The following is a 13,697-nucleotide window of genomic DNA, read 5'->3' as shown; positions in this document are numbered from 1 at the left end:
ATTTGTGTTACTATTTCAAGCTAACAAATAGTCTAGCTCTTTCATTTAAGAGTTTCTCCTTCTACCTACACTAATACGACTTCTCATCTAAAACCACCAGATTTTATCCAGTCTCTTGAAATAAGAAAGATTCACCCTATATGTCATGACAGATTTAATTGGTACCCGCACACTGAAAAAATCTGGCAAAATGCTGCTATCTAAAACTTGCAGGTGAAAGCACTGTTTCAAAAATAAACATCTTTGAAACAGTTTCAGGTGTGCATTCAAACCACAACACATTACTAGCAGTTAACAGAGTGTGACATGTCCAAGATCACAAAAAAAGTGAATGTTCAAGACAGAACTCCAGTTTGCAGTTCTTTCCTGCACTTGATACCTCCAGCTTTGCAGTAAATTGCCAAGTAAAATTCAAGATAGTAATTAAAACATTAAAGTGCAGGTGTCTTCTGTGAATTAACAACTTGTGGAATACTGAATTATTCCACCTCTAAGACTTAAAGGAATAATTTTTTCAGGCATCCTTTCAGTATCTGTGCCCTTCAGTAGTCCTTTCTCAAGCACCACACTCTGCTCAGAACCATTCTCAAAAAACAACATGAGTCACTAGGTACAATGGTCATGTCTTGCCAACACAGCTTTCCTGCAGCATCCCTTTCAGACACATTCTCCACTGAATACTCTTTCTGAAAAGAGTACTACTCAAGCAGACCACTACTCTGACTACTAAGCTCATTATTTAGCTGTACACTTTCAGTACTATACAAAATATGGTACCAGAAAAACTGCATGAAGTTTTTACCTCCCTAGAAGAACTTTTGACTAAACTACTGTTAAAATAATATGAAACAAATAGGAGCAAAGGAAGCTAGGAAAAGTTGCACAGTACCTGGGGAAACATGTCCACTTCTGTCTTCTGCTGCATGGTGCTTGCACTGTGTAGGCAGATGGTCAGCAGAGCTTCTAGAAGTCTGATACCTTGAAGTGCCCACTCAGTCTCTTCTCTTGCAGAAGTCCTTATCCCTTCAAGATTGGCAACTGAAGTAACCGAAGCGTGTTCCATACTCCCAGGGCTGCCACAGGAGCCAGAGTCAGGCACCAGCTGCTCAGCACCAGCAGGACTGCCAGAGCTACCAAGCTCCAATTGTGTCCCCTCTCTGCTTTTAGCCAGCTGAAGAGAGTCATCCTTGTTGAGAAGCTCAATTCGAGGACTCCCACGTGAACTTCTGCTGCTTTCACTCAATACTCTCTCCCTCTTTTCTTGCTCCTTTTCCTTATTTTTTGCAAGTTTCTGGATTATCAGGATTAGTAATCTCTGGCATGCTTCAAAGCCTCCAAGTCTATGGAACTGTCTCTGGAAAACGGAACTGTACAAATAGATGCAACGACACATGGACCAAATATCTGCAGCCCTATGAATATGCTCTAGAGAGGGCAAAGCAAGGCTCTCAAGGGACAGATATGGTAATTTGTGGCCTAACGGCTCACTAGCTGTACTGTCATATCCTGATGTATCCTCACACTCATTAGCTGAATCCAGATCACCATCTGCTTCTTTACTTATACATAAAAAAGCAACACAGAGGAACAGGTTTATTGTGTTGACATGAATGTCTTGGCTGACAAACTTTTTCTTTTTTGGGTAAGCCTCCTTCAAGCCAGCATAAAACTTGCTCAGGCTTTGAGGAACTTCTGAAACAGCATGCTGGCTACAAAGAGAAGTGGGCAAGTCAGACATAGATTCCTTTTGTTCACTGTTTAGGCTTTCCAGTTCTGGTGTTGCTTGGTCTTCCTGCTGATCATCAAGGCAGAGTATCAAAGTCTCTAACACCTTCAAAGAATGGCTTCTTAATGTATCTAAGTAATTTAGTTCAATCATTTGATTCACTCCATTACAACTCAGAAACAAGTCTCTAATTACTCTGCAAAAGAAAGCATAAGAAAGTTACCTCATAAATCAGCCAAAACATCAAGTAAGTCAGCAATTGCTATAAATTACTGTAAATTAAAGAAAAGAAGAACTTGTCTGCAGCACTCTGAGATCCTAACTCAGCATTGTCCAGCTGGTAGTGGAAAATTCAACTTTTTTTCTGAGTTTTAATATAGGAAATATCTCCCTCTAAAATGCAGACCACAAAATTATATGATGTTCAAAACACTAAAGGTGGTTAATTAACTTGATTTATGACATTTACTCTTTGGTGGTATTTCCTTGCCCCAATTTTTTATTGGCAATTGAAGCTAGTAAGTATCTTTATTTCTCTGTTTGGTGATTTCACCTGAAAGCAGTGATTCCTTCTCAAACAAACTTGATGACATATTCCTAGCTGTCTACTAGTTGCATGGATGATGAATTTCAGATAAATTCAGGAATACCTTTCAAGCATAAGTTTTTGTGCAATTGTTATGCCAGCATGTCCAATATCAAAATAACTTTCCATATATTTGCTTCCAAGTCTCTTTTTCCCTTCTTCTACTCTCCAAGTAAATATATTAAGTTCATACAAAATTTAGGGTAAGGATCAGTAAGTTTTTTAGCATACTATGTTTGCTTGTAGATATCCACCTTACTTAACTCCCATCTCCTTCCCACAGGATCAGATTTACTCTAATCAAGTTACTCTAGAATCAAAGGGATCATTTACTTATTTATTCCCACCTTTAAGCCAGTTTAAAAAAAGGACATTTTTAACTTTTCATCTAAGCTTTATTTCTCTTGCCTCTTTGCCACTAAGTACACTTTCAAAAATTAATAGCTTCTGATACAGTTTAGGTTAGAAATTAAAACAGTATTAGATAATCCCTATACATAACCTGGAGTACTAGTCACTTTTTGTCTTGGATAAACCCACTAAATTCACTTCAGGACTCCAAGAGAAATAAAATCAATCTTTTCTGGACAAAAGCACACATTCATATTCTGAAAAAAGTTCCATATATTTCTTAAACAATTATTTAATAAATTTAACAATAAATAAAAAGTATCTATTTTATGCCTTGGGAGAATGTTTGTGCCTTTTTTGTGTTTTGGGGTTGTTTTGGTTCCTGTTCTTAAACTATGTTTTAACAAACAGGATTTTTTAAGTTAAAAAACAGTTATTACAGGAAAACTAAACATCAAGTCTTATTTTTGAAAGGTGGTTTCTATAGTGACCATTCTAGAAGGAAAAAGGAAACAGATCAGAGAACTATGTATCCTAATTCCCACAGAAAAATGACATATCAATCTGTTTAACATTCCTGACTAATTTTAGAACAAAGAATGAGGAGGCAGAGAGAATGTCACACTGGACAAAGATTTTATTTGTTGCTACAGAGTTTGGCTTGTTAAAGACCATAATTCATGAGTAGAGAGGCCTCACTTCCTATAGTTTATGAATCTAGGCTTGTATCCTGTTACTCAAGCATTTATCTTGTTGCCACCTGCAATAGCCAAACACCACCTAGAGTCCAAATAAAACTTACATTCCAATCAGTAACAAATATACAAAGCTCTGTACCTAATTAGCACATTTCCCAATAATAAACAGAAAATCAACCAACCTGGATTTTAGCAACAGAGGGAGCATCTGCAAATAAACCTGAAGCACTTCAGAAGGCAAATCCTGGCTATGGTAACTGCACATGAGTTTATCAGCTGTACTTAGTCCAAGCCGCTGCTGAGCATGGCAAGCTAGCTCAACTCCTCTCTGCAGCACAGGATTATAGATACAGTTATACAGCTTCCACTGGACCACTACATTTCCCTTTTGAATTAAGTGGCAAATATGGCTTGCGATCTGAGTGCCACGTAGTTTGTCTTCTTCAAAAATGATGTCCTGATAAGCCTCCAGTGCATGCCATCTCAACAACATATCTTCAGATCCAGTGCTAGGCAGAATTCCCTGAACTCTGCAAGAGGAACTAGATGCGGGACTGGCATCACTGGAGTTGCCCTGCAAGGCATCTTCCAGCTGAGCGAGCTGATCACAGTCAACAGTACATATATTGCATGATGCCTGTAGAATTTTTGGAGAGACTTCTGCTCCACCCAGCTGATCCAATATAAATTTGCTCAGGATGTTCAGTATGTGCTGTTGAAAATTTTTTAATATTGGCAACTTGGAAGCATGAAGCAATGGGACAATCACAGACTTTGGGTCCATACAACAACATATTCCTACATTATGTACACCTGAGAGAATCTCAGCACAGGTACTGCTCAAAGAAACTTTCTGCAACAAGTGCAAACACTGGTGTGCACAAACAGCAATGCAACAGCATCTCTCAGGATAAACAACTTCTCCATCAGCAGCTTCAAAAGGATTTTTGGAAGCTTGGTTTTTAAAAGCAGATACAGAGAGTCCAGAGAGATCTCTGTGGTGATTCATGAAGTGAGAGTACTCACATCGTCTGTGCCGCTTTCTTGTACACATTGATTGATGGAGCTGCTCCGATTTCACTTTTTTGACAGTGCTGATTATTTTCATGATGCTGCTGATCAGGGCTTTCAGATGCTCTGAGGCTTCCCCAGGTACTCCCTCATTCTTCATACACAGCCATTCCATTTGAAGCACCGTTACTTCAAACAGTTTAAACCCCTGCTGCTGTATGAACTCATGAACCAGATCTATAGCTTGGCTAAAGTAGAATGGATTGGAGGCTGCACTTTGTAGGCAGCAGATCAAAATCTGCAAGACCCCTTCTATAAGCTCAGGTAGAAGCAAGGCTCTGTGACGATACCTAGAAAATACATAGTCCTCCTGAACCAGCTGCTGTAGTGTTTTCTTGTATCCTGGAGCAAAAGGACCAGGTTGCTTTTCCAAGCAAATTCTGATTTTTAATGCTGCTTTAAGTAAGTCCGTTAAATTTCTTCGTAAATTGTCAGGCATTGTTTCTGTATTGCTGATATCTAAAGACATAAGATGTAGAACTGTTTGAAAGAGCATCCTTTGGATCAGAGCCACAGGTTCTTCTGTCCACCCTGCAGAAACGACTTCATTTTCTGTGTTACTACTTACATTGCAGGAGTCCCCAAATCCTGATAAGAACTCTGTCAATGTGGGCACAACACTCGCTGAAAGAGCAGAGCTGTGATTTAAAGAAATATCAAATCTGCACACTTTCTCGAGAAGAGACAGTAAGACACGGCATAAGTCAAAAGGAGAGTTATTTATGTTGCTCTCAGATGTTCCTGCAGGTGGCTCATTCAAAATCTCATGTGCTGGAACAACTTTGCTGGAACCTTCTAGGTTAGGGGCATCGGTATTAGAACCTGGTACCACTTCAGAAGGCTGGCAATCACTTCTACCTCCAGGGTAGCTGTCCCTAACAGAAGAGGTTAAAAAGGGCTGCAGTAACTGGGAGCGTCTGTGTTTTGTTATTACAGCAGTCTTTTCATCAGAATTGCCTTCGGAATCTGAAGTGGACAGCTGGGACCTCCTTGCATCCCGCACTGAGTAGCGGTGCGTGGTTTTGCGGTGACGGCCGCTTTTTCGAGATCGAGGATTGAGTTTTACAGACGTCTGAAGAGAAGAATGAGTGCTTCCATCTAAGTTTAGTTTTTCCTGAGTAGATTTCACAGAACTTGTATTATTCTCTTTGGTCAGGCATATGTCTACTGTAAAGGGTATATTGAAATCTATTGAAACAGAAAGATAACAAAGGAACGTTAGAATATGTGAAGCATTTTTCCTAATTTTATAGTTAAATACTTCCAGATTTAAAATACACAGCAAATTTGTATCTTAATAGGTCATGGTTTTGCATGCACCTGTGTTAGACATTCTCAGTATAAAACAGGCAACAACAACTCATGTGTAGGGGCTGTACTGGCTATTTTTAAAGCCTAGAGAAATTATTTCATTTTCTATTTAGGGTTAAACAAAAGTGTGCTAAAAGGTTTCCTAAAACTTTTTGTTGGCACAACTATTCGCAAAAAAACATTCTCAAAAAAATGTCAAGGTAGGCGAAATGACTTTTTGATAAGGAAACTAAAGGGAAGAAGAAAGGTCTTTTTAACTTGATGCCACACTGTCACTTTTTGCAACTCAGCTGGGTGTATTAGCTCACAGCCCTCTTAGCATGCATGAGGACATTACCAGTGTACTAGTAATAGTAGAAAAAATAAATTTCTCTACTTATTATCAGTGCAAATCTTCAAGTATACAGACCTCAGTCTTTTTACTTCAGCAATAATTATTCCAAATACAAGCAGCAGAAATAAAAGTTTGGGATTCTAAAATAGTCAGGGACAAAAGTGAGACAGAAAGGAATAATGTTTAGGGTCCTGAATATTCCTACAAAAGCCAAGACAAAAACCCCAACTTTCAAGTATGCAGCATAAAATTTAAATCTGAGTCAATGGGCAAGCACATTTTGAAGAATAACACAGAAATAGTACTGCTTCATTTCTAGCAGTAAACTCCAATTAAACTATCAAAAAAGCAAGGAAAGAAACAACTCTGAATGTTCTTGGATTAAGCCCATGGATTTTTTTAAGAAGTGACAGAACTGTAACTGGATGCTTTGGGCAGTAAAATAGCTACCATAAAACAACTGCAAGTATCCTCTACCCCATAAATTCACTATTTAGAAAAAGGTCACAAAAACAGCCCCCACCACCACAAAGCCCCAGAAGCCCACATAATAGCTATAAACATTAATTAAGCTGAAAGAAAAGATGCTTCCATGTACAAGTATGACTGTGCCATGCTGTTTAAAAAGTCATGGCTGCAATACTTAAGAAACAAACATCATCTGCTTTGAAGGCAGGAAATTAATCAGAAGTACTTTATCAAACAAAAAGATATTACCTGCACTGAAAGAAAAAAAAAGCTGCCTAATACAGGGGAACTTACTTCAGTCCAAGAAAAAACCTGACTACCTAGTGCACAACTGGATACATCATGTTTACTCTCCCAGTACTAAGAGAGAGTAATTTGTCGAAGTAAATGCTGCGCATTATGTAGTGCATAAACCACAACATCTTAAAACCTGTTTACAACAATAGTCTTTTAAATAAACCCTGGAGAAGGCACTAAGCTGTCACAGAATAACCAAAACATTTCTTTAATTCCATCACGCTTACAGGAGCACAAAATAATGATGCATCTGAGCAAGAAGGAAAGCTTATAATATAAAAGCTCTATGAAACTGACCCTTTAAAGAATCCAAGTCTACAAACATGAACAAAAGCCTTCAACTTGGAGGAGTTGCAAATAGCAAAAAAAAGCCCTGGAAGAGTTTTGGGTATGAATCCTTAGAAACTTCCTCAGTCAGGGGAGGGAATTTCATTTACTTCATTCTCTTTGTTTTACCCTCTGGGAGAGAAAAGAACGCACCAGACAAATATAAGAGACCAAAACAAAACAAAAAAATCTGACTCAGATCACTGCCATTTTCTTGTTCAGTTTTTACACAACAAAAGAATTGCCTTTCACACTGACCAAAAGCCTTTACCTTCTCTGCACAATTTTTTGTCATTTTTAAAATTTAAATTCTCTGCAGAATCCACATCTTTGTTTCATGTCAGAGGATATTACGACAATGAATTACTCTTTAGCACAGAGTCCTCTGCTCTGTGGTAAAACACAAATCACTTCCTTTAGGTGTTGAATACTCTAAGTGATAAAACATACCTATTGCTTTTTCTTCCTGGACAGGGATTTTCCACACCAATGGCAGAAGAGACAGGAGGAGGGTCAGAAGTTCTTCTCGACATGTCAGCTCCTATGTTAGGAACAAAAAAACAATAAAAGATCTTGTACTTTTAAAACACAGATTAACCTTCTTTATTTTACCAAGCCATTCAGCATTCAGTTCCCTATATCTTTCTGCTGTTTTAAGCACTGAAAAAACGACCTAACTACAAATAGTGCTATAATCATTAACTAGAGCCAGTCAGAAAGTATCCAAGATACTTATTACACCACTGAACTGTTTCTATACAAAGCTCACCTAATCCCCCTTGTAGAAAGAATTACTCAAAAAAGAAAACCAGAAAAGTCAAAAGCACAAAACAGTGATTTTAAAAAGTCAACAGGAAGCCCCAGACAAGTTTGAAACTTTGTTCTAAAAATATAACAGCAAAAAGATCAAAACCACAGAATAACCACCAAAAAACCTCCACTCCTACTACTAGGATTCTAACATTTACATACCAAGAACTTCAGAGCAGGGAAGAACTGTAGAAAGCACAGAATTCAAACACAATTCTTTTATGGAATGCTTTGCAGCACTATCAAAATGGTTGCAGTCCTAAAGATCAATAACTTTCAAACACAAAAAGCTCACTGAAGCATTTTGGCACTTCACATGATTCTGGGACATGCAGCTGAAGTCTCTTTCCACCCAGCTACTGCACTTGAGCTTCACACATGCCTTAGTCAAATATGAGCTGGCAAACAGGTCTATGATTGTATAGATTTCCATTTTCTGCTCCTGCTGAAGGACAGAATGCAACTACTACATATCTTTTTGAATTTCTAGTCTTCCCAAATAACTCACACGCTCTCCACAAAAAGGAAAGAAAACCAGCACCAAGAACAATCAACGTGAGCCAGACAGATCCACACAGTCAAAGCCCAATACAAAAAATATAACCACTTAAGAAAAGCTACTACCTGATCAATTATTGAGTTCAGAGTGGTAAGCAAAATAAACCCACGGCCTTGAACTAAGTATTGTCCCAGTGCTGCCATATGAGTTTCTTCTTCTTCATCCTCCTTGGCTTCTGTCCTTTGTACCACTGCATTGCACAGTCTGTTGACATCAGTCAGGAATTCCCGTGCCAGTGAGTTACTGGCACTGCTCATGTCTGAGCTGTAAGTAGAGAAAAGGACAGAAATTAACTCCATTAAAAAATACATACTTATAGACAAAAGACCGGGGAGAAGAAGGGAAAGATACAGGAAAGATTCTTCCCTGTATTTCACCCTCTCCAAAAGACAGTGTCTGCTGAACTAAGGAATCAAAATACCCACGTAGGGTAGAAGGGAAAGAAAAGAATAAACGTACAGAATTCCAGGGAAACTTTAGCTAACAGCTCAGGATCCCAAACACTGATTTCATAGATCTAACAAGTAAAAGCCTGCAACAGAGCATTCCCTCACACTGCATAAAGGAAAGTTAATGACATTGTTCCACCTTTTCTTTGTAACCTCTACGCAAGCTTCAACATTTGTCTGCGACTAAAAGGTATTTGACTTGAAGCATAAGGGCAAAACACATAGCACTTACACAACATTGTACAGAAACCCTATTCTTTAATAGTTTATTTGAACAATACCATGTTATGTTTTCCAACAGTATGCAGATTGTTTCAAGAGGAAAAGAAAAAAACTACTAAGTTCAGATAATTATGGCAGTTGCAAAAGTACAATGTTGCAAATTTACAACTAAACCAGACAGTGTATTCCTTCTGGCACAACTGAGCGGGTAGCAGTCACTACCAGTGTGTGCTTAATTCAAGAGAATTCTGCTGCCATTGCTCAGGAGGAAATACCAAAAATATTGGTTCTGCTTCCCAGACTGATTAACTTTGCTTTGGATGCTCAGCTCATGTACATTGAGAAGCATTTAACTCAAACAAGACAAAATGCAAGACTCAGCTGTAGAAAACTCTCAAGAGGATCAGGCAGAAAGCAAAACAAAAACAATAATCAGTGATGGCAGCTATGGAAACAAGATCATTTAATCCACATAAACCTCATTTAATGAGTGCTACAGCACATTTAACTCCTATTTCTGTATAAACAGCTGCAGTAAAAGCTTCAAAAGTCAAATACTTTCATCATATCCAAGCACAGAATGTACAAACAAAAAAAAGCACCAAATAATTTTCAATGTAACATTTAAACATAACAGATGGATTAAAATGTAAATATTAGGTAAAAAATAAGACCTTGGAAATAAAAACAAGTTTGTTTGCACTAATGGTAGAGAAAGCTCCTTCTAGTAGCAAAACTGCAAACACTTATACATATAATGACATTCACTATAGAACTAGCAAAAAAATTCTTACCAGAATCACTTTGCCAGCTTAACACATTTATCTCCTATCTGGAAGAACAAGCAAATATGTTCTGGAAATATCACTCTTGGTTCACCTGTTTTTAAAAACAGAAAAATATCATGGTTAATATGATTTTTTAGAAGTTATTTTATTACAGCCATTTGAAATTTAGGAAGAGTCCTTGAGGGTTTTTTTTTTTTTTTGAGCTTTAAAGCCCCAGTTTTCACTTTGAGTTTAAGATGGTGCACAACTGAAATCCTACTACAGAAAAAAATAACTGGCATACATGAGATAAGTTAACATAATAAAATCCATCAGTTTGCAAAATGCAAAATGAGCTAGGTACACAAGTTTAAATAACCCCCTCTAGAAACAGTATGAGGTTTTAGTGATCACTACCTGCATATATAATATTTGAAGAACTTGCAGCTCCAGGTACAAGTGAGGGACAGAAGGGGAACTGAATGATGCAGTCAGGTGTTGACATAAATGCATCTTAAATCTGTCCTGACAGAATACCAATTCTCTATTACACTAAGCACTGGCAAAGATCTAGTTAATAAAAATTGAAAATTTGTCAGTGGGAAACTCACCAATTGGAAATTTATCACTGGGAATGCAAAGGGTAGCAACAAAGAAAAGCCTCAAAAACATTAAACTACTGAAGGTCTCTAGGTGAGCACTCAAAATACATTTATTACATCCACAGTTAACTGTGAGGAAAAAAAACAAAACACAACAGATGGGTACAGGAAAAAAAAGAAAGAAAAACACTAAATTGGTGTAGTATTCTCAGATGGCAAGTAAATAAAAACTTCAGCTTAAAGTTATGATGAGCACGAACATTACATGACAGACTTCCTTAAGGAAAGTGACAAACACTATAGGTTACCCAGTCAAACACCTAATAATTGGCCTCCCTTTGATCACTAGGAAATGTTTCATCCACAGCCTCACAAAAAACTAACTTACACATTCAGCTAATTGTCAAAATTTATTGAAATAGAACAGTTTAAGCAGCTAGTGGTTCTGCAGTTGCACCAGAGTCACATACGTAGAGATAAGCTGTCCATGTTTTTGTGTCTTTGCAGCTGAAGCTTCAGTCTCCAGGTTTCCTGCACTGTTTGCCTGCTTACATGGATTTAACACACATTGCCATATTCTATCAAAAGGGTGGATTCCCAATATCAGTAGCCACATAAAGTAAGATTTTGTTGCCATTAACACAAAAAGACATTAGGCATATATTCTTAGCACAATAATTTAATATAGGATGGGTAAGGATTTAAGATACTCTGACTCTACAGTGCAGAAAAAAAATTGTAAACAGATACCATGCTGGATAATGGGGCACTTCTTTTAGGACTTGTTTCAACAAGTGCTAGCTAGTTCTAAGTTGGACTTATTTCTTCATCTGCAATGAAGCTTTGAAACAGACTGACAGCACAAACATATCTTTGGAAGCAGTTCATGATAGAACCTAACTAAGCTGTATGGGAGCAGAAAGAAGCCTCCTAGAACATTGTACAGAGTCCCAATGAGATGTTAACAATTTTCTATCACATTTCACAAAAAACACCTCTACTACATAGTATTTATTTATAAAAGGAAAAAAAACCTGCAAGTTGCAAATAATCTGGTATTTTTCTGCCCTTTTCATGCCCATTTTTGCATCATGCTCATAATTCAACCTGCATCATGTCTGCCTTCTGGCCCCTTTCTGCCCTACCTCTCAAGAGAGTTATTTCCTATTTACTGTTGTGGTAGAAATTGATTTCTTGCACCTGAAAATTGTATTTTCTGAACTTCTTTCCATTTCTATGAAGCTGCTAATCAACTGAGCATCTTAAAGTGTAAGACTGTCTTGTACTTCAGTGGACTTTGAAAGAAAATATCAAAATTGTCCTTACAAGGATGGAACTCTAAGACCAATTTAGCAATCTTGAATACTGAATCATTAACATACTAAATTTGCATTGTGCTAATTATTAGATGTTATCTCTAACAACAGTAGAATTTGTGGAAAGAAGAAAATGCAACAAAAGCACAGAGTCAGAACTAATACTCTGTATACTAAAGTGAGCTCAGTTTAGTATACTGAGTTATAGTTTAGTTTTCCCTCAGTTATGTTTTCAACAACATTGCCCAGAAAGGCCTGGAATGACAGTAAACAGCAGCATCACAATAAAATACAGTACTAAATCAAAAGCCCATAATACTAGTTTATTACTTTCAGAAACTGTTGCCCAACAGCTATAGAAGGAGTAAAAGAGAACTAGATAACATACAGCTACAGGAAGTTAATTTATTTACCTTCCCTAGTTTTCTGTTTCAGGTGAGAGAGAAACATTGACTAGGCATGGCATGGCTACAAGTCCTTTTAAGTACAGACTGCAAAGAAGCTGCTTTTTCAGCAACTATTAAAACCAATACTTTGAAAAAGCCCTTGGTTTCTATAGGACATTGTGCAATCAAGTTTTTTTCTGGCCTCCAGTTCAAACCTTGTAGCCTTTTCACCCATCCTCTAGAATAAAGTATATATACAAATATATATATATATATATATATATATATATATGCACATATATATGCACAAGTAGCCTCCAGCCAACAAACACTACATTTAGTTCATACAGTATTCATTTCAAGAAGAAAAAGCTTATTCCAGCCTCATTGCCTATACCTAACATTTATGCTTTGAAGAGCATGGCTGTTACCTTTTCAAGGATTTCAACATTTATAGATCTATCATTATTTAATAAGATTTAGTCTGGGGTTAAACTTTCAACTTAAGCTCAAGCTTTTGTTAGCAGAGGACATATACATAAGGAAGAGCATCAGCATGGTATTAACACTAAGACACTCCACAAGAGGCTTCTGCTATTGTAGCAAAGATTGTCAGGGTTATTGCAGAAATTAAGTTTAGCTTGTCAGTCGCAGACAGCAATTTTGATTGTCTGGTTAAAAAAAATCACTAACAATTAGACTAAGCATGAAATCCTCTGTGCAAACTGGGGAGGAAAAGAAAGTGCATGAGAGCATGCAATAGAGTGATACATATCTTGTGTGTCCTGGAACAAAATGGGAAGTATAGTGCTGCCTTGAAATCTGCACGTGGTGGGAAAATGCAAGTGACGGCTCAAAGTAATGCATCACTGAAGCCAGCATTCTTCCTTTTCTGTTCTCTTGGTGTGATTCAAAACTTTACACAAGCTGGAAAGAAATACCCAGCTGACATTGCCAAAATAGGTTACACAGCAGGAACAACACATAGACAGAAAGAAAAGAGGAACTTGCAGTTTAAGCAGAGCATCTCAGAAAGCCTGAGACACTTTGATGCTTTGCATCACTGATGCAGGCAATCAGCCAAAAGAATAGCTTACAAAACACGGTGAACATTTGCTAACCACCCAACAACTCGGTCAAAAATATAAGCAAACAAGAGCAAACCCAAGACCTTTTAAGTTTGATTCATTCTCAAAACAGACATACCAGGCAACACTCCAGCTCCACAGAAGACCTCCTGCTTAATATTTTCAACCACTTTCTGCTCTGACCTCTGCTATTATTTATTAACTATTTGCAGTTACAGAAGCAGAAAACCTATTACATACTAAGGCAGTGCTGCTTCAATCATGACATTGCACAGGAAAAACAATTTCTTAACATACAGAATTTATTATAAGGCTGCAGGTAGCTGTCA

At 37.5% G+C, this 13,697-nt stretch overlaps 1 protein-coding gene across 1 annotated transcript in view; it reads right to left on the bottom strand.

Annotated features, from left to right (window-relative positions):
- Positions 1 to 13,697, bottom strand: part of LYST (lysosomal trafficking regulator) — a 77,556-nt gene that overhangs the window by 54,072 nt on the left and 9,787 nt on the right. Inside the window, exons 2-6 of the mRNA XM_038130956.1 lie at positions 10,004 to 10,088; positions 8,604 to 8,802; positions 7,620 to 7,710; positions 3,544 to 5,620; positions 890 to 1,922 (exon numbers count right to left, since the gene is read on the bottom strand). Of these exons, the coding sequence (XP_037986884.1) occupies positions 890 to 1,922; positions 3,544 to 5,620; positions 7,620 to 7,710; positions 8,604 to 8,795 (3,393 nt within the window). The 5' untranslated portion in view covers positions 8,796 to 8,802; positions 10,004 to 10,088. The remainder of the gene's footprint in view (positions 1 to 889; positions 1,923 to 3,543; positions 5,621 to 7,619; positions 7,711 to 8,603; positions 8,803 to 10,003; positions 10,089 to 13,697) is intronic.

Source organism: Motacilla alba, chromosome 3 (genome assembly GCF_015832195.1).
Source record: "Motacilla alba alba isolate MOTALB_02 chromosome 3, Motacilla_alba_V1.0_pri, whole genome shotgun sequence".
In the NCBI taxonomy this organism is placed as follows: Eukaryota; Metazoa; Chordata; class Aves; order Passeriformes; family Motacillidae; genus Motacilla; species Motacilla alba.
Note: the sequence above shows the minus strand (reverse complement) of the source record. Positions and strands in the feature narration are given on the sequence as shown.